This window comes from Rhinoraja longicauda, chromosome 6 (genome assembly GCF_053455715.1).
Source record: "Rhinoraja longicauda isolate Sanriku21f chromosome 6, sRhiLon1.1, whole genome shotgun sequence".
NCBI classification, from domain to species: Eukaryota; Metazoa; Chordata; class Chondrichthyes; order Rajiformes; family Arhynchobatidae; genus Rhinoraja; species Rhinoraja longicauda.
This window is the reverse complement of record NC_135958.1, coordinates 68,211,711-68,237,500: the sequence shown is the minus strand read 5'-3', so window position 1 is coordinate 68,237,500 and position 25,790 is coordinate 68,211,711. Positions and strand designations below refer to the sequence as shown.

Here is a 25,790-nt window from a genome sequence, read left to right as displayed (position 1 = left end):
GAGGGGGTGAGAGTGTGAGGAGAGGAGAGATATACCCGTTGCACCAGCACCAATACTTTCACCCCACACCCCCTTCACCCACATTATACCCAACGCTAACATCTCCCCACATCGCTCGCCTACTGCTTGTCCTCCCCCACACCCACTCATCCAACCTACCCTACCTCACCCCACAGCCCGCAACTACAACACCATTGCCCCCCAAATCCCCTCACCTACAAATCCCCTTCCCCACACACCAACCCCCTCTCCCCCTCCCCTCTCCCCCCACACCCCTCCCCTCTCCCCCTCCCCTCTCCCCTCCCTCTCCCCCACCCCTCTCCCCTCTCCCCCCTCATCCTCTCCCCCTCATCCTCTCCCCCTCACTCTCCCCCTCACATCTCTCCCCTCCCCCTCTCCCCCTCCCCCTCCCCCCCTCACTCTCTCCCTTCACCCTCCCCCTCACCCTCACCCCCTCACCCTCTCCCCCTCACCCTCACCCTCTCCCCCTCACCTCTCCCCCCTCCCCCTCTCCCCCTCCCCCTCTCCCCCCTCCCCCCTCTCCCCTCATCCCCTCACCCCCCTCTCCCCCCTCACCCCCTCACCCCCTCACCCCCTCACTCTCTCTCCCACTCACACCACTCCATGGCTCCTCACCCACACCTGTGCCACGCCACGCCAACCCAAATCACCCACACCTACCAGCATTCTACCTCCACATCCACTACCCACTCACCCTACTCCTCCACAACCACCTTTACCCTACATAATACCCCACACATCACCCCAATCCCTACCTACCATCGCACACCAATACCAATATAACTCCTCCACACCCACTATTCCCCACATATCATCCACTCCAACCTTACTCACCACCCTCCTTAATCCAATCCAACTCCCCTGCACCCACCTCTACCAACACACCATCCTCACACCCCAATGACCACATTGTCGACTTTTTGGGTTGAGACCCTTTTTCAGTCTGAAGAAGGGTCGAGCGTCACCCATTCCTTCTCTCCAGAGAAGCTGCCTGTCCCGCTGGGTTACTCCAGCATTTTGTGTCTAATCTTGGCTTTGAAGTGATAATTTATTGTATATATGTTTTCTTGCTTCATTTAATGTGCCTGTAAAGCTGCAACAAGTAATTATTTCTTTGTTCCAGTCCAGGTGCATATGACAATTAAACTCTCTTAACTCTTGAAAATGATTTGTTCACAGTACACAATGGTACATTCGGCTCGGTGAGCCCTTCGCCTGAGAACAACAGATGAGAATGCTCCCCAGTGAATTACAGATAAGTGTTTCCAGTTAGAGGATAATTTAACTGAAAATTTTACTATCACAATGTTTAAAAACATTTGGACAAGTTTAGATGGATATGGGCCAAACACTGGCAGGTGGAACTGGTGTAGATGGGGCATGTTGGTTAGCATGGGAAACCTGTGTCGAAGGGCCTGTTTCCACACATTATGACTCAATGACAATTAGAATGTGAATTGTAAGAAATATTAGAAGTACAATACAATATACCTTTATTGTCATTGTACAGGGGTACAACGAGATTGGGAATGCGCCTCCCATACGATGCAATAAATTAATTAGCTAATCAGCATAAATTTAGACAACCCAGAGAAACAAAATTAGAAACAGTTTTAAAACAGAATAAAGTGCAAATAGGTCTGTGCCAGGTCGCTGTGTGATGTGACCATCCGACTCAGCAGGACCGGTTCATAGCAGCTATGGCCCTGGGGATTAAACTGTTCCTGAGTCTGGAGGTGCGGGCGTAGAAGGCCTTGTAGCGTCTGCCAGATGGTAGAGGTTTCGAACAGACTATTGCAGGTGTGTGAGGAGTCTTTGTGAATGCTGGTGGCTTTCCTGAGGCACCGTGTGTTGTAGATGCCCTCCAAGGCTGGTAGCTGTGTTCCGATAATCTTCTATAGACTACCTGCTGAAGAGCTCTCCACTCTGCCTCCGTGCAGCTGAGATACCACACAGGGATGCCATGTGTTAGGATGCTCTCTATGGTGCAGCGGTAGAAGGTCGTCAGCAGCTGTTGGGGCAGACCAGACTTTTTCAGTGTTCTCAGGTAGAACAGTCGTTGCTGCGCCTTCTTGACCAGCGCAGCGGTGTTAGTGGACAATGTGAGATCCTCCGAAATGTGTGTGCCCAGAAACTTGAAGCTGGACACTCTCCACACTGTCCCCGTTGATAAAGATCGGAGCGTATTCCCCGTTATGTGACCTTTGGAAGTTGATGATCAGCTCCTTGGTCTTGGAGGTGTTTAGGGACAGGTTGTTATCTGAGCACTAGTCCACCAGGTTCTGCACCTCCGCTCTGTAGTTTGTTTCATCATCGTTGGTGATCAGCCCGATCACCGTTGTGTCGTCTGCAAACTTGACAATGGTGTTGGTGTTGAATGCAGGAACACAGTCGTGTGTGAAGAGGGAGTAGAGCATGGGGCTCAGAACACAGCCCTGTGGTGTGCCGGTACTCAGGGTGATAGTGGAGGACAGGTGCGGGCCCATTCTCACTGCCTGCGGTCGCTCCAGCAGGAAGTCCAGGATCCAGTCGCATAACGACGAGCTGAGGCCTAGCTGGTGGAGTTTGGTGATGAGCTTGGTGGGGATGACCGTGTTGAAGGCGGAGCTACAGTCTATGAATAGCATCCTCACGTACGTGCCCTGTCTCTCCAGGTGAGTCAGGACAGTGTGAAGAGCCAGAGAGATGGCGTCCTCTGTGGATCTGTTTGCCCTGTATGCACATTGATGTGGGTCCAGTGAGTCAGGGATGCTGGATTTGATGTGTGAGAGGACCAGTTTTTCAAAGCACTTCATGACTATCGGCGTTAGGGCAACCGGACGGTAGTCGTTCAGGTTGGTGATTTTTGTTTTTTCGGCACCGGCACTATGATAGCCGACTTCAGGCACTTGGGGACCATAGACAGAGATAACGACAGGTTAAAGATCCTGGTGAATACCTCAGCCAGCTGTTCAGCACAGTCCCTAAGTACCCTTCCTTGAACTCCATCCGGGCCTGCAGCCTTGCGTAGGTTGACCCTTCGCAGAGCGCGTAGTACTTCCTGTGTGCTCAATGTTAAGACTTGTCCCTCCGCCTTGGCTGGGGTTCATCCACTCATGGTGGTGTTGCCAGTTTCGAAGCGGGCAAAGAAGGTGTTTAGCTCGTTGGTTAGTGTGACATTACTGTGGGGGCAGGCAGGGCGGCTGTCCCTGACACCCTGCCACATGCTTCTGGTGTCCGTGGTATTGAAGTGGTCTTGCACCCGTTGCCTGTGGGTGTCTTTGGCCCTTTTTATTCCTTTGTTCAGGTTTGACCTGGCAACACTGTATGCTGAAGTGTCACCAGATTTAATGGCATTGTTGCGTGCCCTCAACAGATTCTGTACCTCCTTGTTCATCCATGGTTTCTGGTTTGGGAATATCTTTGTTTCCTTGTCCACCGTGACACTCTCCACACAGCAGTTGATGTGTATTCCTCCAAGTCTACCTCTGAACCGCAGGTTGCCTGTTGTGCAAACAGGTCCCAGTCGGTGAGATCAAAGCAGTGCTGGAGTTGTAGGGTGGCATCCTCAGGCCATATTTTGACCGTCTTAATTGTAGGTTTGGTCTTGCAGATGAGTGGTTTGTATGCGGGCAGTAGAAGCAGTGAGAGGTGATCGGACTGTCCCCAGAGGTGGGCAGGGGAGAGCTCTGTAGGCGTCCTTTATGTTGGTATACACTTTATCCAGCGTGTTTGAGCCCCTGGTAGGGGGGCACTGCACATGTTGGTGGAATTTGTGGAGCGCGGCTCGTAGGTCGACCTGAATAAAGTCCCTGGCAACAATGAAGGCACCGTCGTGGTGGGCATCCTGCTGCTTGCTGATGGCCGAGTGCAGCTGTGCTAGTGCTAGGTTAGCATTAGCCTGTGGGGGAATGTATACGGCCATGATGATGACCACCGTAAACTCCCGAGGCTGATAAAACGGCCTATATTTGAGCAGTAGGTACTCCAGGTCTGGGGAACAGTAGCTCTCTATTGCAGTGTGGTTGGTGCACCAGTCATTGTTAATGTAGATACAGAGCCCTCCGCCCTTGCTCTTACTGGAGTCCTTTGTTCTATCGGCCCGCTGTAGTGAGCGGTTCATGAGCTCCACAGCCCCGTCGGGAACCAGCGCGTTGAGCCACGTATCCGTGAAGATCAGCGCGCAGCCGTCTTTCAGAGATCGCTGGGTGGTTGATCCCATCGCTTTATCTCATCCAGCTTTTTGGGGAGTGACCGGACATTGGCGAGAAAGACGCTTGGTAGGGATGTTCTTTGTGGGGCCCTCCGTAGCCTGGCCCATCCCCCGCTCTCAGTCCGTAGCCTGGCCCATCCCCCGCTCTCTGTCCGTAGCCTGGCCCATCCCCCGCTCTCAGTCCGTAGCCTGGCCCATCCCCCGCTCTGTCCCGTAGCCTGGCCCATCCCCCGCTCTCAGTCCGTATCCTGGCCTGCACCCCCCGCTCTCCGTCCACGTTTTTGCTTCCTCTCCCAGCGCTGTCTCCGTCTCCGTCTCCTTCCCCCCCAGTGTGGTGATCCAGGGGGTTGTTCTGCCTGGCTCCGTCGGGATTTTGGTGTGGGTTCTGTCGCACTCACCAGCCAGTCTCCCGCAGCCACGTCCGATGTTGAGCAGCTCCGTGTGGTTCCATGTGCGATCCGCCTTCCGTGAGCTGCAGTGCCGTGGGGAGCGCGCTGCCGCTGCCGCTGTGTCTGGACTCGCCGCCGTGGGGAGCGCGCTGCCCGCTGCCGCTGTGTCTGGACTCGCCGCCGCGGGGAGTGCGCTGCTGCTGCCGCTGTGTCTGGACTCGCCGCCGCGGGGAGTGCGCTGCCGCTGCCGCTGTGTCTGGACTCGCCGCCGCGGGGAGCGCGCTGCCGCTGCCGCTGTGTCTGGACTCGCCGCCGCGGGGAGTGCGCTGCTGCTGCCGCTGTGTCTGGACTCGCCGCCGCGGGGAGTGCGCTGCCGCTGCCGCTGTGTCTGGACTCGCTGCCGCTGTGTCTGGACTCGCCGCCATGGGCTCCGACTGGGTTTCGGTGGAGGTAAGGGTCGCGGATTTTAAATGTAAATTTAGTGATCTGTTTTTCCCGCCGCGTCCGATGCTGGGCTGCTCCGTGCGGCTCCATGAGCCGGTCCGCCTTGCGTGATCTGCAGCGCTCTGGAGAGCGCGTTGTCGCTGTGTCCGGACATGCTGCCGCCAGCACCGTCGGGATGTCGGTGCCGGGGCTGGATTTCCTCGTACTGGTGGTGGGTTTTAGTGTTTGCCTGAGTTTTTAACGTTTTTCGGGTGTACTTTCCTGGGTTTTTTCGCAGCCGCGTTCGGTGCTGGGCTGCTCCGAATTGCATCGGTCTGGAGAGCGCAAAGCCGCTGCCTCTGGACGCGCCGCCATCTTAACATCCCATAGGGTAAAGGCAGAGATAGGGTAGACAATCAGAAACCTTTTTCCCAGGGTGGAAATGTCAAAGACTAAAGGACATACCTTTAAGATGAGAGGGGCAAAACTTTTTTACATAAAGGGTGGTGACGGGTGCCTGGAACGCGGAAGTAAAGGAATATGGATCACATGCAGGCAGTTAAGATTACTTTCATGGTACTTTAATTGTTCAATGGTACTTTATCTGTCACATGTACTGAGGTACAGTGAAATTAATTTTGTATGCTGTTCAGTAAAAAATCCATATTCCTTTACTTCCTGCATAACCACATGCCTATCCAAATGCCTTTATATGCTACTATCGTATCTGCCTCCACCTACACCCATAGGGTGTTCCAGGCACCCGCCACCACCCTCTATGTAAAAAAAATTCAGAGGAAAACCCACAGCCCTGTAGTATCAGAACACACCTCGTGCTTCCTAACTCCATTACTATAGCATTCTGTCATTCATTCTCAAGGACATCCACGCTCTTTAGCATTGTTACATCTTTAATCAGGAAAGCTGTCTCTCCCTCCTTTCTTTCTGTCCTTATCTTTTCTTAAACACTTTGTATCCTGACATATTAAGTGGCCTGTATTACTCCCAGCCCAGTGCTATCTAACACTCCCACACCATTCTGCATCTTGACCCTGTTACAGTATTGGTATTGCTTTATTATTATCACATTACTGAGATACGGTGAATACTTTGCTTTGTGTGATATCCAGGCAGATCATGCCACACACGAGGACAATTGTACCATACATGTACAACTGTGAAAAACCAGAAAGGAAATAGAGTGAATGTAGTGCTACGGTTGCAGAGAAAATGCTGAGAAAACAAAAGATAAAAAAGAATAAAAGTAAAAGTGGGTAAAGGTAAAGTGAAAGGTTGCTACAAGGTAGATTGGAAGTTTGAGAATTCATCCTGAGCGTTTGAGAGCTCCATTCAAAAGTCTGATAACACCTTGAATCTGGTCTCTCAAGTTTTGTATCTTCTGGAGTATTGGATTGACAGAGGGGAGAGAATGATTTGCAGGTCTGTGGGAAGCAGCTGGTGGAATTGCTCTGCTCAATGACAGTATAGACTGGATGGGCAGAATGAGCTTCACTGTGGTGATGGATCTGTACGCACATGTAGCTTCCAACCAGTGCAATGTGAGAATAGCTTCCCTCTCCCATTAAGCACTCTCGGGGCAGGTGCAAGATTGGACGTAAAATAAAGCCTCTTCTGCACCTTACTGTCAAACACTTTGGGCTAGAGGATTCACAACACCTGGACTGAGATGGGGGGAAATGTATTTATTGCCTAGAGTCTAGAGGCAGAGTCTCCACCCGGAACGTTGACTGTTCATTTCCCGCCCAGTAGATGCTGCCTGACTCACTGTATACCTCCAGCTGTTTCATTTTGGTTTGTTCCTCAATGGCACTATGGCCTATAATTCTTTATTCTTCAAAGAATCAAAACCATTGCTCAAGTACTTCAAACACTTCAATTATACCACCTCGTAATGTTCTAAAGCCTAAGGGACATAGGCTTATTCTACATCATCTCACCACAAAGGACATTTCCATGATAAGAATCAATCTGGTGAACTTTAGTTACACCCTACCTCAGCTCAGTATATCCTTCCTGGTGTCATGTCCCAAATGGTACCTAGTATTCCCCGTGTTATTTCATTAAATATGGATAACTATGGCAAGGTTTTCTCATTATTACACTCCACTCCTTGTTCGAAAAAGGCTCACATTTGATTTGTTTCCTCATTGGTTTTTATACCTGCAAGTTAACTTTAGATTCGGTCTAACAGCAGTGGAGGACACCACAGCTGCGCTTGGCCAGGCTGGCCCTGCAACACCACCAGGACAACGGGCCTTCATGGTCAGGTCAAAAGCCCTGCACTTACAACTGGGACTTGAAAATGGTGCCAAACTGGCGATTCTGTGCACTACTGCTATACACTAGTACTGTATCTGAGATGCTTGTCTAAGATGTATCTAAGTACTTATGTATGGTGATACTTGTACTGAACTGTATACATGCGGCAAAGTACAATTGGCCATAAGGTCAGACAAACTTGGGTAAAACACAAAGTTCTGGAGTAACGCAGCAGGTCAGGCAGCATCTTTGGAGAGAATGGATAGGTGACATTTCAGCTTTGCCACAGACATTGTGGCAAAGGGCCTGGTCCTGTACTGTACTGTTGTTTGTCCTGTTCTGTGTTCTATGTCCTGTTCTGTGTTCCATGTACCAGGAGAATCAGTGCAGAGATTAGTGACCTTCAACATATGTTAGACTGTTCACTTCACTGCTTGAATTGAGACAAATATCCAATTTGTTAAATCAGCAGGTCATGCCAGATTATATAGATTCAAGCTGTGATAGGGATTTAAATGCAAAGCCAATATAAAATCATGTTTCATTCCGTGCTTGGCTGGCAGAGCTCAGCCTGGGGCAGCAGTGAGGGTTTCTCTGCTGTGACCAAGATCATGGGAATAATCAGACAGGAATCATGCTGCAGTCATCAACTGCAGACAGATCCCTATATACACAGGAGATTGCCCACAATTTTTTCCAATAGTTAATAGGGTCTTAACACAAATTTTACAAATGCACACAAATTTTACAAATTTGTGTGCATTGGCAGTAAAGCCACGAGTCCATGCCAACAAAGCCCTGGTAAATAATAAGTTTATTTACAATGCCTCTAACAATTTTAGAATAAAATGCATTCCTCGCTGTCCTGGATGCACTCCAGCCTCTGCAGTGCCCAGTGGGACAGAAGACCTCCAGTGATCCAGAGGTCTCCGAACATTTCTCCAGCCAGTCTCCCAAGTGCTTGATTGTATGCATCAGCTGTACATAAGTAGGGTGTTTACAAACTGGGGAGAACCCATAGTAGAAAGTAAGGAGACGGGGACATTGCCGATCTGATTTCAGTCAGTTATAGTTTGGTGAGGGAACGAGGGAAGAGGAGAAAAAGCATTGTTGCAACAAATCTGGCAGCCTAAGATTCATAATCTAGTTCGGAATGTCGTATGTAATCCCAAACCGACAGTCAGGCAGAACAAGTGCGGGGGTGAGTGTTGCACCATCAAGAATAGGATCTACTAGAACCAAGTGGACCCGCTGGGCCCAAACCTCTCATGCATTGGTGCAGCACACTCTCCTCCCCCACTCTCCTCTCCCCTACCCCTCCCTCCCCCCTACCCCTCCCTCTCCTCCCCCTCCCTCTCCCTCTCCTCCCCCCCACCCCTCCCTCTCCTCCCCCCCCACCCCTCCCTCTCCTCCCCCCCCCACCCCTCCCTCTCCTCCCCCCCACCCCTCCCTCTCCTCCCCCCCACCCCTCCCTCTCCTCCCCCCCCCACCCCTCCCTCTCCTCCCCTACCCCTCCCTCTCCTCCCCCCTACCCCTCCCTCTCCTCCTCCCTACCCCTCCCTCTCCACCTCCCCCCTACCCCTCCCTCTCCTCCTCCCCCCTACCCCTCCCTCTCCTCCTCCCCCCTACCCCTCCCTCTCCTCCTCCCCCCTACCCCTCCCTCTCCTCCTCCCCCCTACCCCTCCCTCTCCTCCTCCCCCCTACCCCTCCCTCTCCTCCTCCCTACCCCTCCCTCTCCTCCTCCCTACCCCTCCCTCTCCTCCCCCCTACCCCTCCCTCTCCTCCCCCCTACCCCTCCCTCTCCTCCCCCCTACCCCTCCCTCTCCTCCTCCCCCCTACCCCTCCCTCTCCTCCTCCCCCTACCCCTCCCTCTCCTCCTCCCCCCTACCCCTACCCCTCCCTCTCCTCCCCCCTACCCCTCCCTCTCCTCCCCCCTACCCCTCCCTCTCCTCCCCCCACCCCTCCCCCCTACCCCTCCCCCCTACCCCTCCCTCTCCTCCCCCCTACCCCTCCCTCTCCTCCCCCCACCCCTCCCCCCTACCCCTCCCTCTCCTCCCCCCTACCCCTCCCTCTCCTCCCCCCTACCCCTCCCTCTCCTCCCCCCTACCCCTCCCTCTCCTCCCCCCTACCCCTCCCTCTCCTCCCCCCTACCCCTCCCTCTCCTCCCCCCTACCCCTCCCTCTCCTCCCCCCTACCCCTCCCTCTCCTCCCCCCTACCCCTCCCTCTCCTCCCCCCCTACCCCTCCCTCTCCTCCCCCCCTACCCCTCCCTCTCCTCCCCCCCTACCCCTCCCTCTCCTCCCCCCTACCCCTCCCTCTCCTCCCCCCTACCCCTCCCTCTCCTCCCCCTCCCTCTCCTCCCCCTCCCCCCCCTCCCTCCCCCCCCTCCCTCCCCCCTCCCCCTCCCTCCCCCCTACCCCTCCCTCTCCTCTCCCCTACCCCTCCCTCTCCTCTCCCCTACCCCTCCCTCTCCTCCCCCACCCCTCCCTCTCCTCCCCCCTACCCCTCCCTCTCCTCCCCCCTACCCCTCCCTCTCCTCCCCCCTACCCCTCCCTCTCCTCCCCCCTACCCCTCCCTCTCCTCCCCCCTACCCCTCCCTCTCCTCCCCCCTACTCCTCCCTCCCCCCCCCCTCCTTCCCTAGGAGATAGATTTAAACTAAAATGTGAATAACTTAAAAAATATAACGATTTCAATGAAACTTTTTCCATTAGCACCAAAGGGACGACGGCGAGTAAGGTGGGCCTAAAACTGTCGCGCTATCATGTACCGTTTTGGCTGTAGTTCAGGAACAAACAAACAAACGAGAGTTTTAGTATATAGATTGGATAAGTGTCAAACTGTGCCCTCTACTGTCTGTATTGGGAGCCTGTATTAACATTAAAGATCCCTGGGACAGTGTTTGAAAAGCAGGGAGTTTGCCCTGTTCTGTCGATGTAACCAAATTCATATCACTCATCTTGTACTTGGGGTCATTCTGTGCAAAACACAACTTATTTCGCAGACTGCAATTAAACAGACACAATCAAACAGAACCTTTGTTGTTTTTTAATTAAAAATACATAAATATTGGGAGTATAAATACTGAGGTATAAATCATGGACGGTTTGAAGTCACACCAGGCACCGCACAGATTTAGCATTCACCTCAAACATCTTTTCTCCTCCTGTGCCTTGAAGCTGCTGATTGTTGCACTCAGCCCCCTGTATCACAATCGTGTAGCACTGATGTGTACCATTTAGCAGGTCAGTAAGCTGTTCAGCTTTTGAGAGCACACTGGAGCTTGGTCCGTCCAAGCCCAATGTGTAGATCTGGAAATCGCCACCGTTTGTGATTCACAAGTAGCAATTCACATTTCCATTACAGTCTGGCTAATCCCACAGACCTACTCCAGTGAAAATTCTCCAAATAGCATTGACCCAGAGAGAAATTGTACACTACTCAAATATTGGCAGGAGTCAGCAGTGTTGGTGTTATCAAGCCCTTGGGGCTTGATAAATGACAGATTGCAAAATAAGTGCATCACCTTAGAAAAATAAATATTAAACATTAATATTAATATAAACTTAAGCAATGGCATTTTAACCTCACTATGTTAAGCAACTACTGAAAGTGTCGGGATCCTCAGGACGGGCACACTTTACCAGAAGCAGGCAGTACACTCAGTTCTGCCCAGTTCTGATCAAAGGGTAGCAGTGCACTGTGCATCAGATGCAATCCTAAGGAAACAGTGTTTCCTGATGAATCCCAAGAGGCGTGTACTCATTTGCCAGCACACAAAGCAGAAACCAGAAGCGGGCTTAGGCCAGACAAAGATCAGTATGGTGATGGTTGAATATCATTGCTTGCGACTGAGATCTTTGCTCTGTTGCTGCGTATGTCCAGAGTTTGCCTTCTGTTTGCGATCATTCAGGATCTCGCGGAAGAGTTCGTACCAGAAAAATATAAGTCCAGTGGAAAAGGCAGCTTTCAGTATGCTGGGAGACAAGCCCTTGTAGAATCCTCTCAGCCCCTCACCCCGAGCCAGCTGGGACACACAGTCCAGGAACCCTTCGTAGGTCTGCACCTGAAACACACAAACCACAAGGGGGTAATACTGGTACTCTGACCCTACTGCTAGCCATCCAACACTATCCCCATGCCCACACTGATCTCCATCCTTGGTCAGTCCAACCACTTGCACCACACGGAGATACTGTTTTCTGTTTAGGCACCTGCACACGTGAAGCATTGTGTTCAGTTCCATAGGTGCTGTGCATCCACTGCTGTCAATCCTTTTGGGCGCAGCCTAGAACTATATGGCCACTGAGATGGGCATATAAGGTGACCGTTTCGCTGAACACTTACGCTCATCTGTCAAAGCCTATTGGATCTCCCCGTTGCTAACTTAACTCCACTTCCCATATTGGCCTTTCTGTCCAGAGCCTCCTCCATTGCCAGAGTAATGCCACATGCAAATGGGAGGAACAGCACCTCATATTTCACTTGGGTAGCTCACAACCCAACAGTATGAACATTGAATTATCTAATTTTAGACAACTTCTACATTTCCTCCCACTGCACCTTCCCCCCTCCCCTCTCCCCTCTCCCCTCCCCTCCTTCCTACATTAAAAATCAGTTAACCAGTTCACAACAATGAATCGCTCTTGGGATCACACCGTCCCTAGCCAACAACTGGCCTAACAGGGAACCACCCTGCCCAAGGTCATCTGTTGCCAGCCCCAATTTATCCTGGTCTTATCGTGCTTCCAATTCCCCCCTCCACTACTCCTATGTTATTCCATTTGCACACCCCCTCCCTGCACACTTGGTGCAATTTGCAGAGGTCAAATAATCTACAGACCTGTACGTTTTTTGATGTGCGAGAAAACCAGAGCACCTGGAGGAAGCCCCAAGCAATCATAAAAGAGAAGGTGCAGGCACCACTCGGACAGGTCAGGATGGAACCCAGGTCTGGCACAGTTGGGCAGCAGCTCTACCAGCTGTGCCACTGTGACCCAGTAATAGTTCTGCAGACACAGCAGGCCATTGTGCGTGATGGTATTCCCTAGATCTTTGAGAAAGAGTGACTCCGTGGAACACAATGCCCCATTGCATGTTCAGCTGCAATGATCTCAGTACGAGTCCTTACTCTCAACACATTGCTGTGCTTACTACATGGGGGCTACAAACCAGTGTTAAAAAAACAAAGATTGAGGGTCATATCTGTGTATAATATTATCCGATCTGATTGGATATCAAAGTTTTGGATACAAAAACAAAGTTTTTCCCTGTACCTCAGTGGACATGACAATAATGAACCTCAACCATTCCCTGTGTGAGAATACCCACAGTGCAGTTAGGGAGAGAGGCTTCCAGCATTTGATCCAATGACGGTGAAGGAATGGAGATATATTTCCAAGCCAGGATGGTGTGTGAGTTGGGGGGCAACTTCCAGTTGATATACGTTTAGCTTAGTTTAGACATACAACGTGGAAACAGGTCCTTCGGCCCACCGAGTCTGCGCTGGCCAGCGAATACCCTTGCACTAGGACTATCCTACACAATAGGGACAATTTATAGAAGCCAATTAACCTACAAACCGTTGGAATGTAGGAGGGAACCGGATCACTTGGAGAAAACCCAGGTGGTCACAGGGAGAACGTACAAACTCTGTGCAATACTGAGCAGGCATACAACGTCTTGGGACATCAAAGCAAACAGTGAATGCGCTGACCCTCTGGTAGATCCTACACTGAGAACAAATACCTGAGCAAACTGAACATAGACGATGTGCAGCAATGGGCAGAACTGCACCCTGCCCTGGTAACTGAGTGGGAATAACCAACATCCCCAAATCACAGGACAGCTACACACAGAACACAAAGCCCGTGTCTGCAAACCCTCACCTGTCCAAAGGCGATTCGTGCCTTCTGAAAGCCATCCACCTGCAGTCTCTTCTTAAGAAGGTCAAGAGGATAAGTAAGAGTTTTACTGATGATCCCTGCACAGCCTCCACATACCAGATTATGTACGTTACCTTATAAAAAGGAAAAAATAGGCTGAAAATAATATTCCTTGCTTGTACTTTTAAGTGCATCAGCCAGTCCTCAGTTGCACTCTCATTACGTCCCATTCTGGAGATTAGTCTAGTTTAGTTTAGAGATACAGCGCGGAAACAGGCCATTCGGCCATCAAATCCGTGCTGACCAGCGATCCCCGTTACACTAATACTATCCTACACACTAGGGACAATTTTTACCAAAGCCAATTTACCTACAAACCTGTACAGCTTTGGAGTGTGGGAAGACATCAGAGCACCAGGAGAAACCCCAGAGGGAGAACGTGCAAACTCCGTACGGACAGGATTGAACCTGGGTCTCTGGCGCTGTGAGGCAGCAACTCTACTGCTGCGCCACCGTGCCGATTTGAAGGGGAAAAAAAATCTGTTAATATTCCAGTGTCACACTGCAGGAGGTGTGAGGGCCATTGAGGAGAAACAGGAAACTGAATGGCAGAATGAACCCTGGAATTGGAATAAAAAGATACAATATCATTATTTGAGGAACTGGGGATATCCCCTGTATCCAGATTATTGCCCCCCGTCATAGCAACGAAAGCAGGCATGGTGGTCATTGCTACGTTGCTGTCTATGAGATCTTGTAGTTTGCAAGTTTGTTTGCCAGTCAAACAACATTTCAAATGTGCATTGTTGGTTGAGATTTTGGGACCCAAAAAATAAAATCACCCTCCAAGCTCACTAAAAAGAGAGCTGTTGAGAAGGGCTGATACTTCTTGTTCTAATTGCTCACGTGGAACATTTGCAACCTCAGTCAACCAGCATAGAAGCCTTGTGCCTGCTTCATTAGAGGCACAGGCAGCACGGGCAGTCTCAATGCTGGGTTAAAAGATCCTCTGCCAATGGTAACTTAGCTACCACACCATAGAAATACCAAAATGTTTTTTTAAATGGGATACCTTTTTTTCTGATTTGCTTCTAGTTAACACAAAGGACTGGTGTGGAGAATACAAAACCATGATATATTAACTTAGGAGTTGAAGTGCAGAATTGGACACTTTTTGGCGTGACTAAAGTCAGGCAACTGGGGAGATGGAAAAGAAAGGCAAGGCAACTTCCAAAAAGGGCAGAGAGAGAAGATTATGTTGGTTAAGGACTTTAAACAAGACTCCGGACTTAGAACACCAATAATGGAGGTGGAGATCTCAGCAGGAAACCCACTGTGGTAAAAGGTTGAGCTCTGATCAGGAGCTTGTTGAAGAGAGAACTGGGAGGGGTCCAGGAGTGACAAATGTTCTCGGCAGATGTTGAGATGGACCAGAGTGAATTTATTGAGCTTAAATGATAGAAGCTCTGAAAAATTAGCTCAGGTTTAAAATAAACTTGAGTGGACAACATCACACATCACATTCGGCATTGTACAGAATTATGTTTCCTCTCTATACAGCAGAGGAACTGTGTGTGTGAGGTGCACCAATGCAAAGGTGGTTTTGAGTGTGTCCTCCTCTGATGCAGCTCTGTAAATCACTATACTGACAACAGCCAAGTGTCCATCTACTCTTGTTAATTCTCTCACAACAACCCACCCCACCCCACCCCCACTTCCCTTAAGGTTACAAATAGCGCACCAGAAACTATTGCTATTGAGGGTGTGCAGCATAGGTTTACTAGATTAATTCCCGGAATGGCGGGACTATCATATGTTGAAAGACTGGAGAGACTAGGCTTGTATACACTGGAATTTAGAAGGATGAGAGGAGATCTTATCGAAACGTATAAGATTATTAAGGGGTTGGACACGTTAGAGGCAGGAAACATGTTCCCAATGTTGGGGGAGTCCAGAACAAGGGCCACATTTTAAGAATAAGGGGTAGGCCATTTAGAACTGATATGAGGAAAAACTTTTTCAGTCAGAGAGTTGTGAATCTGTGGAATTATCTGCCGTCAGAAGGCAGTGGAGGCCAATTCTCTGAATGCATTCAAGAGAGAGCTGGATAGAGCTCTTAAGGATAGCGGAGTCAGGGGGTATGGGGAGAAGGCAGGAACGGGGTACTGATTGAGAATGATCAGCCATGATCACATTGAATGGCGGTGCTGGCTCGAAGGGCCGAATGGCCTCCTCCTGCACCTATTGTCTATAAACCTTTCTGTCCTGTTTGGTTTGTGCATCTAAGAGATTTCTTTTTCCATTCACTCACCCGAGCTGACGCTGGCCCATTTGGAGATACGGTGAAAGATGTTGTAGGAGGCAAACTGGAGCCCAGCATATGGGAAAACAGCTATAATGGTGGGAGTGAGGCCACGATAAAATGACAGGGGGCCTTCGCTTCTGAACATGGTGATCACTGCATGCCAAAGATTCCTGTAAACCTGCAATACAAATTAGTCCAGGCAAAAAACGGCACACAACAGCACATTTTCCATGGCAAAAACCGTTTCATCCGTACTTCTAGTAGAACCATGCTTATCTTCAGAAGTCAGAGTCTGTCCCCACCCCTCCCCTCACACTCACTACCTCCATTACAGGGGATCAAAGGACTGTGTCAAAGAAAAATAAATGCTTCACTCCAAATTCATCCGAAAGCTTTGGGTGCAGATTAGTAAATGGTGAAAATGACTAATATTTTGCAGCTTCCTTCACACTGAACCAATAAGTTCCTTATAATGAAATGCAGTTGAAAGTACAGTTCACTGGAGAAGATCTGAAATCCACACTAACTGATCATCTCTGTTAGTCCAAGGTGATACAGTCTGGATCTTTGAACAAACTACAAAGGCTTCCTTGCCTGAAATCAGTGTCAAGAATCTAAATTCCCAGAAACAAATAGTGCTCCGACATTGCTTCCTATCTGTACCATTAGTTTATTCATTTTGGAAACCACTGCTCCAATAGCATTTTGTATGCATAATTGCATAATATCTTCGTTAGAGACAGTGATTAGGAACTCATAGGTTAACTTGAGTTTCCCTACCCAAACCACTCCATCCTCACGTCAGCAGCGCCCAGCTTGGCAGCACTTCCGCCTTCCCGTCAAGCTGGGCTCAGGGTGCCCGTGCGTGCGCGCAGGTAGGGGGGCTTTCCGCCCGTTGCAATGAGTGCATGGGCAGAGTGGTGGGAGCCGAGAGGAAGGAGGAGCAACCGGAGGAAGTGGAAACGGCGGCCGCGAGTCCTGGCGACGGAAGGAGCCGATGGTATCGCGCTGGGCTAGGCAGCCCTCTACCTCAACAATCCAGAGTGGTCATGACACCGGACCTTACAGTGAGAAAATAAGACATTGCCTATCTCCTTGGGCCATGATTTGACTGATCAGAGACTTGGAAGTTGCAAGATGGCGCCAGAACCTGGTAACACTCTGTCTGTTGCTCCAGAATAAATCGCCCGTACTTGTGTACTGTATGGTTTGACTGGGTAGCATGGCAGAACAGGTTTTTCACTGTATCTCTCTGCACGTGGCAATATTGAAACTTTTAAACCACAATTCTGCCATCACTCAGGGAGCCTGCTGTTTCAATGTTACCCATGATGGGGCCTTAACACAGGATCAAGGCCAGAAGTGCTTTGCCCTCTATTCTTACCTTGGGTTCTCCCTGAGCCACAAATCGGGTACGGAGCGTGTCGATAGGCTGCAGGGTAACCGTGGCTGTACACGCCGCCAGGCCTCCACAAACAAAGTGCACTATGGGATTCCTCGACTCGTACAACATGGCATTGTGGGCAAATTTTGTTAGAGACTCGAAGCTTGCAAACTGGAGTGAAAAGGGGAGGAAAAGGTCAAACATCTTGCAACAAAGCACATCAAAAAGTTTAAAGAGATTTGCATACACAAATTGTCCTTTCATGACACCCAAAACACCTTGCAGTCTATGAAGCACTGTTTATAGTCAGAGACAATAGTCAATTCACTGAGGAGTCACACGAAAGGCAAATTAAGAATGAACAGACCATTCTTTTATGTGAGTTAAAAACAGGCCAGGAGTGAGCAGTTCTTCAAACTAGGTCTGTGGAACTATGTACATCTACTTGAGAGGGCAATTCAACATTTCAGAAAGCACCCGCATTCCCTCAGTAAAGACATGCCAGTGTTTGAATCAGTGACATCTTGACTCCGAGGATATCAAATTTAAACTGGAGGGAATCTTCCAAATTTCAAACTCAAAATTTAGTCCTCCGCATTCTGGTTGACCATTCCAGTGTCGTGACTGTGTCAAGAGTACCAGAGTCCATTCACCAGCACTCTTAGACTCAGTTCAATGGGCACACGGATTTACAATTTCTTTAGTGATATTCTGCCACATTAAGATAGTCTTAGAAAAAGAGTTTGATAAAGCGAAGGGACATACCTGGACAGCTCCATAAGAGATGGACAGGAGCTGGGCTGGAACATGACCCTTCCAGAAAGCCTGTAGGCCCTCCTCTCTGAATATCCTGCTGGTGGCCTGCGCAATGCCATGATACTTGGCCCTTGGCTCCTGCAGTGACAAGCGCTCGATCTGGAGCTGAGAAAACAAAACCACATCAGTGAACGTTCATTATATTACATGATTACTGCCTGCTTTTGCCATTGTTTCTTCAAGGAATTCCTGCAGATCAATCACCCAAACACAATCTTCAGTTTTGAAATCTGTGAGAACTATTGAAGAAAAATCACGAGCCAAGGAACTTGGAACCTTGAGCAAAACACAAAGTGCTGGAGTAACTCAGCAGGTTAGGTAGCATCTGTGGAAGGAAAGGACAAGCGACATTTTGGGTCAGAACCCTTCGTAAGACTCACAATGACATACCACAGTTGACTCTCCTCAAATGGTCATCTGGCATTAGCAGCATTTACCTACTGCTTTGTACGATTGTCCTATATTTGTGTTATATACCAGCTCCCCAGCACAGTTAACTGGTATTCTAAACTACTTGCGTGCAAAATCTCAATCTTCATTGATTTGCTATTCATAGTTTTGAATATTCTCGAGCAGCATGCACAGAACACTGGAGGGGAACAACTATTCGCATAGCTCCCAAAAGCAGTGCAATTTTGCACATTACACACTGTCCCTGCATGTTTATACACAAAACAGTACAGCATAGCAAACCTACCTCAATGTTGATGAATATTTCATATACACCATCACCAAAAAATGGCAATGAAGTGGTTAAAAAGGAAAATAGTAAGGTCTTGGGTCAAACAGAAAAGATCCAGTGGTTAGATAAACATAGCAACCAGAAAAGTCCCTCAGTTGTTTTAAGGCATGAATCAATCAACTGTGTGATCCTTCAAAAAAAGGAGAAATACATTTATGATCATGTTCCATAAAGTGCCCCTCAAAGTCCAAGAGTCACTGATGATATGTAACATAGTCATGGCGAAGATAGGAAATGCATTAAGCCAATGGGCAGAGGATGTGAACCAAAAGAACATCCCCATAGATCAGAATGTAATTCCCCTGTACACAACTGGTCTTTTCAAATTATTTCACAAAGCAATTGGAGACATTAGAGCAAATGCTAGCTGCCCATCATTCTTTATTGCTAGTAAGGATTGGTTTGAGAAATTTACCGAGGTTCTTGTCCCATGATATATTACACAGTGGTGAGGCAGCATTTGTGATCATGAAGCAGTAAAGTCTTGCCCACCCAAGTTTCTCAAACTCGTCCAGATGAGCGGATAACACTAATAAGAGTTCAATACAGGCAAGACTGCCTTATGGTTGCAGTAGATATCTACCTACACTTGCATTTCATAAGGAAGAGAAACTATCTGGATTTAAGGCAACAAAGAACTGAGTAACTCTTTATTTCTACAGTAATGCTGAAGGCTTCATGATGCAATGTGTCATGAATCACAGACATTAACGGTTAAAGGTAAAAACATTGCTCATGTATTAGTCTAATCAGAAAGCCTAGGTTTCTTTAGCACCAATTACGGACTTGTTCCACGAGTATTTTGTGTGCACAGTTGAGAAACAACTCCCGGAGAAGGGCGAGACTTCAAGGGCATTCAAATCCTTGTTGCTCGCGATATTTAACCAGTACTTGGCAGAGTTTCCAATTACCGGTACAGTTGCCATATTTTTGCCCAACATATTTACAAGCTGCCCAATGCAGTCACCTATTATTTGTCCAGAACAACCTCCTGGTATTTCCCCACTGCCCAGTATCATTATTGCCTTCTGACCAGAGCACTTCTGAGTATTTAATGGCTAGTTTCTCACTATTTACCAACTTTACAGCATGATTTCCCAATATTTACCCATTGACTGGTATAGTTGCCCCATGCTGTTTCCCAAGGCAGAGTACAGTTTCCTAAAATGTACTCACACCCTTGTAGAGGGACTGTATTTGGTATTTACACATTACCCAGTATAGTTAATTGATGTAGAAACCCTGCATTTACTGCATCCTGACACTGTTACCCAATACCTATCCTCTGCCTAGTATTTACGCCATTCTATTACCAAGTATTTGTCCAGCAGTTTACCTGCCACACACAATATGGTCTCCAGACATTCATCAGCTGCCCGATATTTACTTGCCACCCAATATAGTTGAAAAAGTTAATGGCTATTAACTTTGCAATGATAGATGCTTGACCATAATAAAATGGTAGAATGAATAAAAAGCCTGAACTCTGAATAGCTGATGTTTGCAATATTGCACCTGACAGGACATAACTCCTAAATCTTGTACACCAGGCTGATAGTACATCCCCCTTTTGCTTGGGGAGGATGTCTTGGAATGATGAGAACAATGTTTCCACTGAGATTGGGATGTAGTTAATTGCTGACTGATTGTGGAATTGTGCAAACATGACCTTCTGTGGTATAATAAGGATCCTTACCTTTGACTAATGACTTTGTGTGAAACATTTTATCACAGTAGAGAGATAAGAACATTGGGCAGGAAACAATCGGTTATTAATTTGAAGGAAATGTTGTGTGAAACATTCTTGCTGCAAATTCTGTATAAAAATGCTGTATCTTTGAGTGTAAGCAAGGGGAGTGCTGAGTATGGTCATACACCCTTAGCACTGATCCCCCCCACTCCCGTCTTAAGATAATTAAAGCTTTGCTTGGTTTACCTTTAACTGTTTGTGTTGTTGTCTGTTTTAAGAACCGGACTTTAACGTTGGCGTAGTCGGCAGGATCTCGCTGGGACCAACAACAGATGACTGAGTAAGAGGCTGCAGAGTAACCGGGACCGGATGGGGGGAAAATTGAGCTCTAGTCAGACCCTTTGAGACCGACCTCCCTTAGAAGCTCCCGGGAACACTGTGGTCCCTCGTCCGGAGGTTGACCTGGTTTCAGCCGAGATCCTTAGAAACAGACAATGAAGGTAAGACCTAACGTTAATTAAGAAATTTTTGCTACAGGGAAAGTAGTCGGCAATTGGCTATAGCAAACTCAAAAGGTTTGTGGTAAATTAAGATGAGGAATAATTTGGATAAGAGTGACGGGAGAACGCCCGTGCAACACATGTGTTATAATCAAGATTCTAGAATATGAAGTTATAAGTTAACCAAACGTTTGGGTGATGAGTCTGGGCCAGTTGAAGGAACATGGGATGTAGAAACTGTTAAAAAAAAGGCAGAAATGTCAATTTGGGGAAAAGATGCAGGAAAGAAATGAAAAAAAAATGAATTAAAGAATGGAAGAGTGAGGCAGAAAAGAAGAGGGAGGAGATGTGAGAGAGGAGTTGGATGGATAATGCATGTGAGAAGGGGATTGAGTTGAGAAATAAGGATGGAACTATGAAAGAATGGAAGGTGCTCCAGATAGTGTCCGTGGGCAGAAAAAAAACCTATAAAAAAGAGCGCGCTCGGAGCATTGATAAAAAGAGCTCAGAACCAAAACAATTAGTAGTTAAGAAAAAAACCCGGTACCAGTAAATCCTCCAGAGACCCTATGTCTGGCATGACAACCCTTTTTGCTAATGAAGATGAGGAGGGTCCCACATGGAGAAGACCTCCTCCATATGCCCCACCAGTAGGTGCCAATGGCCTTATTGAAATAGAGGCACCATTAGTGGCTCCCTTACACCCCAAAATTCCAACAGGGGAAACTAGGGGAGAAGTAAGGGCACGAGACCAAGAAGATGCAGGTGCGGGAACAGAATCTGAAGAAGAAGAGGATAGGAAAGACGGGAAAATCGGAGGCAGCGATATCAATCGACCAGTGGCATACTTTTCGGTCAGGTTAGATGCAGTAGCTCGCGGATACTGCCTGATCTTGCCTGGATTACACGCTACTATCTCGACCGCTGCAAACATTACTATGCATCAACCGGTCACTGTATTTACAACCCAACTGTATTTGTAGCCGCATTAATGAATGCAGGCCAAACCAAATACCTTACCCAGGCACGATTGGGACGGTATGAGTTGACACTTTTAAATAATCCTAACCTGACATTTCAGCATTGCTCTACAATTAATCCATCGGCATTTTTGACACAGCCACCGGAATATTGCAAAGACCCACCACATGATTGCGAACAAGCTAATGACATTTTAACCAACTCCAGAGAGGGACTTTCTGATGTGCCGTTAGAGAAAGCCCAATCAACGTGGTTTGTGGACAGATCATCCATGATTATTCCAGAGACGGGTCAGCGAGCATCTGGTTACTCCATTGTAACTGATACACAAATTGTCCTAGAGGAAGGACGATTTCAAAACCCCCTCTCAGCACAACAAGCTGAACTCTTTGCGCTAACTCATGCATGCATTCTTGCCAAGGGCAAATGTATCAACATCTACACAGACTCCAGGTATGCATTCGGAGTAGCCCATGACTTTGGAGCGCTCTGGCAACACCGAGGATTTCTCACTTCTGCAGAAACACCAATCAAGAATGCCCTATTCGTTAGTAACCTCCTCAAGGCTCTTCTCCTGCCGAAACAATTGGCCATTATAAAATGTAATGTCCATACAGGGGGGAGACGATTCCGTCTCCAAGGGAAATGCCTATGCAGATCAGGTAGCCAAGGTCAATGCAGCCTGTAGATCAAATAACCTTGTACCCTCAGGACATACAGAACTAGTAAATAGAACAGTCTTGCCAGACAGCCAGACATGAGGGAGGTTCAAGAATGACAGAGGGACGCCTCTGCACATGAGAAACAACTATTCACCCACCACCCGGACGTTGCCCAACACTCACCCACCGCCAGGAATGGGTGCCCAACACTCACCCACCACCAGGAATGGGTGCCCAACACTCACCCACCGCCCAGAATGGGTGCCCAACACTCACCCACCGCCAGGAATGGGTGCCCAACACTCACCCACCACCAGGAATGGGTGCCCAACACTCACCCACCGCCCAGAATGGGTGCCCAACACTCACCCACCACCAGGAATGGGTGCCCAACACTCACCCACCGCCAGGAATGGGTGCCCAACACTCACCCACCGCCCGGACTTGTTGCCCAACACTCACCCACCACCAGGAATGGGTGCCCAACACTCACCCACCGCCCGGAATGGGTGCCCAACACTCACCCAACACCCGGAATGGGTGCCCAACACTCACCCACCGCCCGGAATGGGTGCCCAACACTCACCCAACACCCGGAATGGGTGCCCAACACTCACCCAACACCCGGAATGGGTGCCCAACACTCACCCAACACCCGGAATGGGTGCCCAACACTCACCCACCACCAGGAACAGATGCCCAATATTCGCCCACCATCCAGCACCGCCACTATTGGCCGGTATTTACCCGACGCCCAGCTTTTCCCGCCGCCATTCTACCTGGAAGCGGATTTTGAGGACGTCCAGCGGGTTGATGAAAACGCGAGTGAGGAGCCCGGCCGCCGAACCCGCCATGGCCGCCTGTGTGGGCGACAGGCCCTGTCCTTGGTCCTGGGGCCGCGGGTCATAGCCCACCATCATCCACCTCCGCCGCTCGCCCGGCCGGCCGGCCGCCACCGGAACTGGGGCCGCTGTGACTGACACCGGGCTCCGCCAATCACAGCGGGACGTGCCTGACAGGGGGCGGGCTGAGTGACCGGCTTCGTGTGCAATCACAGCGGGACGTGCTTGACAGGGGCGGGCTGAGTGACCGGCTTCTTGGCCAATCACAGCGGGACGTGCCTGACAGGGTGCGGGCTGAGTGACTAATCACGGCGGGACATGCCTGACAGGGGGCGGGCTGAGTGACCGGTTTCGTGGCCAATCACGGCGGGATATGCCTGACGGGGGGCGGGCTGAGTAACCAATCACGGCGGGACCTGCCTGACGGGGGGGGGGGCGGGCTGAGTGACAGGCTTTGTGGTCAATCACAGCGGGACATGCCTGAGAGGGGGCGAGCTGAGTGACCAATCACAGCGGGACATGCCTGACAGGGGGCGGGCTGAGTGACCGGCCCTCCATTCACAAAAAAACGGCTTGGTGGCCAATCACCCAATCCCGGGTGCATTTAAAATGTAAAGGCTTTAATATAGTTTAGCAACTGGCTGATTTCTACATATTTTGCCTCATCGGCGGCAGGTTCATGCAATATGCTCCCCTAGGGGTGGCGCAGCGGTAGGCTTGCTGAATAAATATGGGGAAACTGCAGATGCTGGTTCACACCGTAGATAGGCACAAAAACCTGGAGTAACTCAGCGGGTCAGGCAGCATCTCTGGAGAGAAGGAATGGAAGAAGGGTCTCCACCCGAAACGTCACCCATTCCTTCTCTCCAGAGATGCTGCCTGACCCACTGAGTTACTCCAGCATTTTGTGTCTACCTTCGATTTGAACCAGCATCTGCAGTTATTTTTCCTACACACCTTAAAGTAAAAAAGAGTGCGCGCCGTGGTGAGCACAGCCCAACCAGGGTGGCAGAGCGAGGGCAGGGGCAGCCCTGCCCCTCCCCCTCCCCCTCCCCTCCCCCCTCACATGCAGCCGAATCACATGCAGCTCAACACCGACAAGACTAAGGAGTTGGTGGTGGACTTTAGGAGAGGAGCACCCCTGGCTCCATCAATGGTGTGGATGTGCAGTTTACCAGGAAGTACAAATACCTTGGAGTGTACCTGCACAGTAAACTGGACAAGAAGGGACAGAGCCGGATGTACTTTTTGTGAAGGCTCCGCTTCTTCAACATCTGCAGTAAGATGCTGCAGATGTTCTACCACTCGGTGGTAGCCAGTGTCATCTTCTTTGCTGTCGTGTGCTGGAGCAGCAGAGTGAAGGCCGCGGACGGCAATAGGATTAATAAACTCATCAGGGAGGCTGACTGAATCCAAGGGCAGAGTTGGATTCATCGGAGGTGGGGTCTTGGAGGGGAGGATGCTCCTCAAACTGCAGAGCATATTGGACAATACAGCTCACCCCCTCCATGACACACTGGTCAACCTTCAGACTGGTTCCCCCAAGATGCAGTACAGAACGCCATAGGAGATTCTTCTTCCGTGTGGCTAGTAAACTGTGCAACTCCTCCCCCTTCTGTCATGGGGTAGACCGACTCCCTTCCCTCCCCCCCCCCCCAAAAAATCTTTGCACATCCACATTCCTTTCCACTCGTCACTTTAATTTCATGTATTTGTGTTTTACTACTGTTGGCAGATCAATTTCCTTCCTGGGATAAATAAAGTTCTATCGTATCGTATCTGTCTCAGCTTTAAAAATATGAATTGACTTGGCTTCCACAACCTTCTGCGGCGAAGAATTCCACAGATTCACCACCCTCTGACTAAAGAAATTCCTTCTCATCTCCTTCCTAAAGGAACATCCTTTAATTCTGAGGCTATGACCTCTGGTCCTAGACTCTCCCACTAGTGGAAACACCCTCGCCACTCGATCCAAGCCTTTCATTATCCGATGTGAGGCAGTGAGAGTAAGGGATGTTACAGCTGACGATGGGCACGGAGAGGGCTCAGGTAACGGGATTAGGTCAGCGTGAAGGTGACACATGGAACTGCAAAGAGGCAGGGTGGGAGGTGTAGTCCAGATAACTGGGAGTTGGTGGGTCTGTAATGGACATCAGTTAATCATCTGTCCCCTGTAATGTAAGTTATAGTTTTAGTTTAAGTGAATTTAGTGATAAAGTTAATGAAATCAACTCGTTTTGCATGGGTGGAAGAGGCAGCCCGGATGCAGTCGTCAATATAGTCAATCATCAGGTGGTCTCGTCCAATTTGCTTTTGGGAATTTTTGCTCCCCACAGACTCCAAACTCCATGTTCTCCAACTGAATGCAGCCTACTCCACTAAAAGTTAGAAGTGGAACCAGATAACGTAGGGGTGATCCGTAGATGGAACCAGCTTGTGAAGGGGATAGACTCAATATGTTCGGTGGATTGAACCAGAATGGTGAGAACTGACCCGTGTGAGAGGGGCACTTGAAATGGTATACAACTAGGAGCACAAGATGGTGTTACGGAGAGAATGCAGGTGTTACACAGATGACGAGGATCTCAGTGGCACAATTGGTAGAGCAGCTGCCTCACAGCACCAGAGACCCAGGTTCAATGCTGACTATGGTGCTGTCTGTGCAGAGTTTGCACGTTCTC

At 49.3% G+C, this 25,790-nt stretch overlaps 1 protein-coding gene across 1 annotated transcript; it reads right to left on the bottom strand.

The window, feature by feature from the left end:
• Positions 1–10,344: 10,344 nt before the first annotated feature.
• Positions 10,345–23,234, bottom strand: slc25a19 (solute carrier family 25 member 19). The gene is made up of 6 exons (XM_078401864.1): positions 23,047–23,234; positions 17,642–17,797; positions 16,877–17,047; positions 15,499–15,670; positions 13,191–13,321; positions 10,345–11,368 (listed from the first exon to the last, which is right to left on the bottom strand). Exons 1-6 carry the CDS (start codon positions 23,185–23,187, stop codon positions 11,141–11,143), a joined length of 999 nt encoding a protein of 332 aa, XP_078257990.1. The 5' UTR covers positions 23,188–23,234; the 3' UTR covers positions 10,345–11,140.
• Between the last annotated feature and the right edge of the window lie 2,556 nt (positions 23,235–25,790).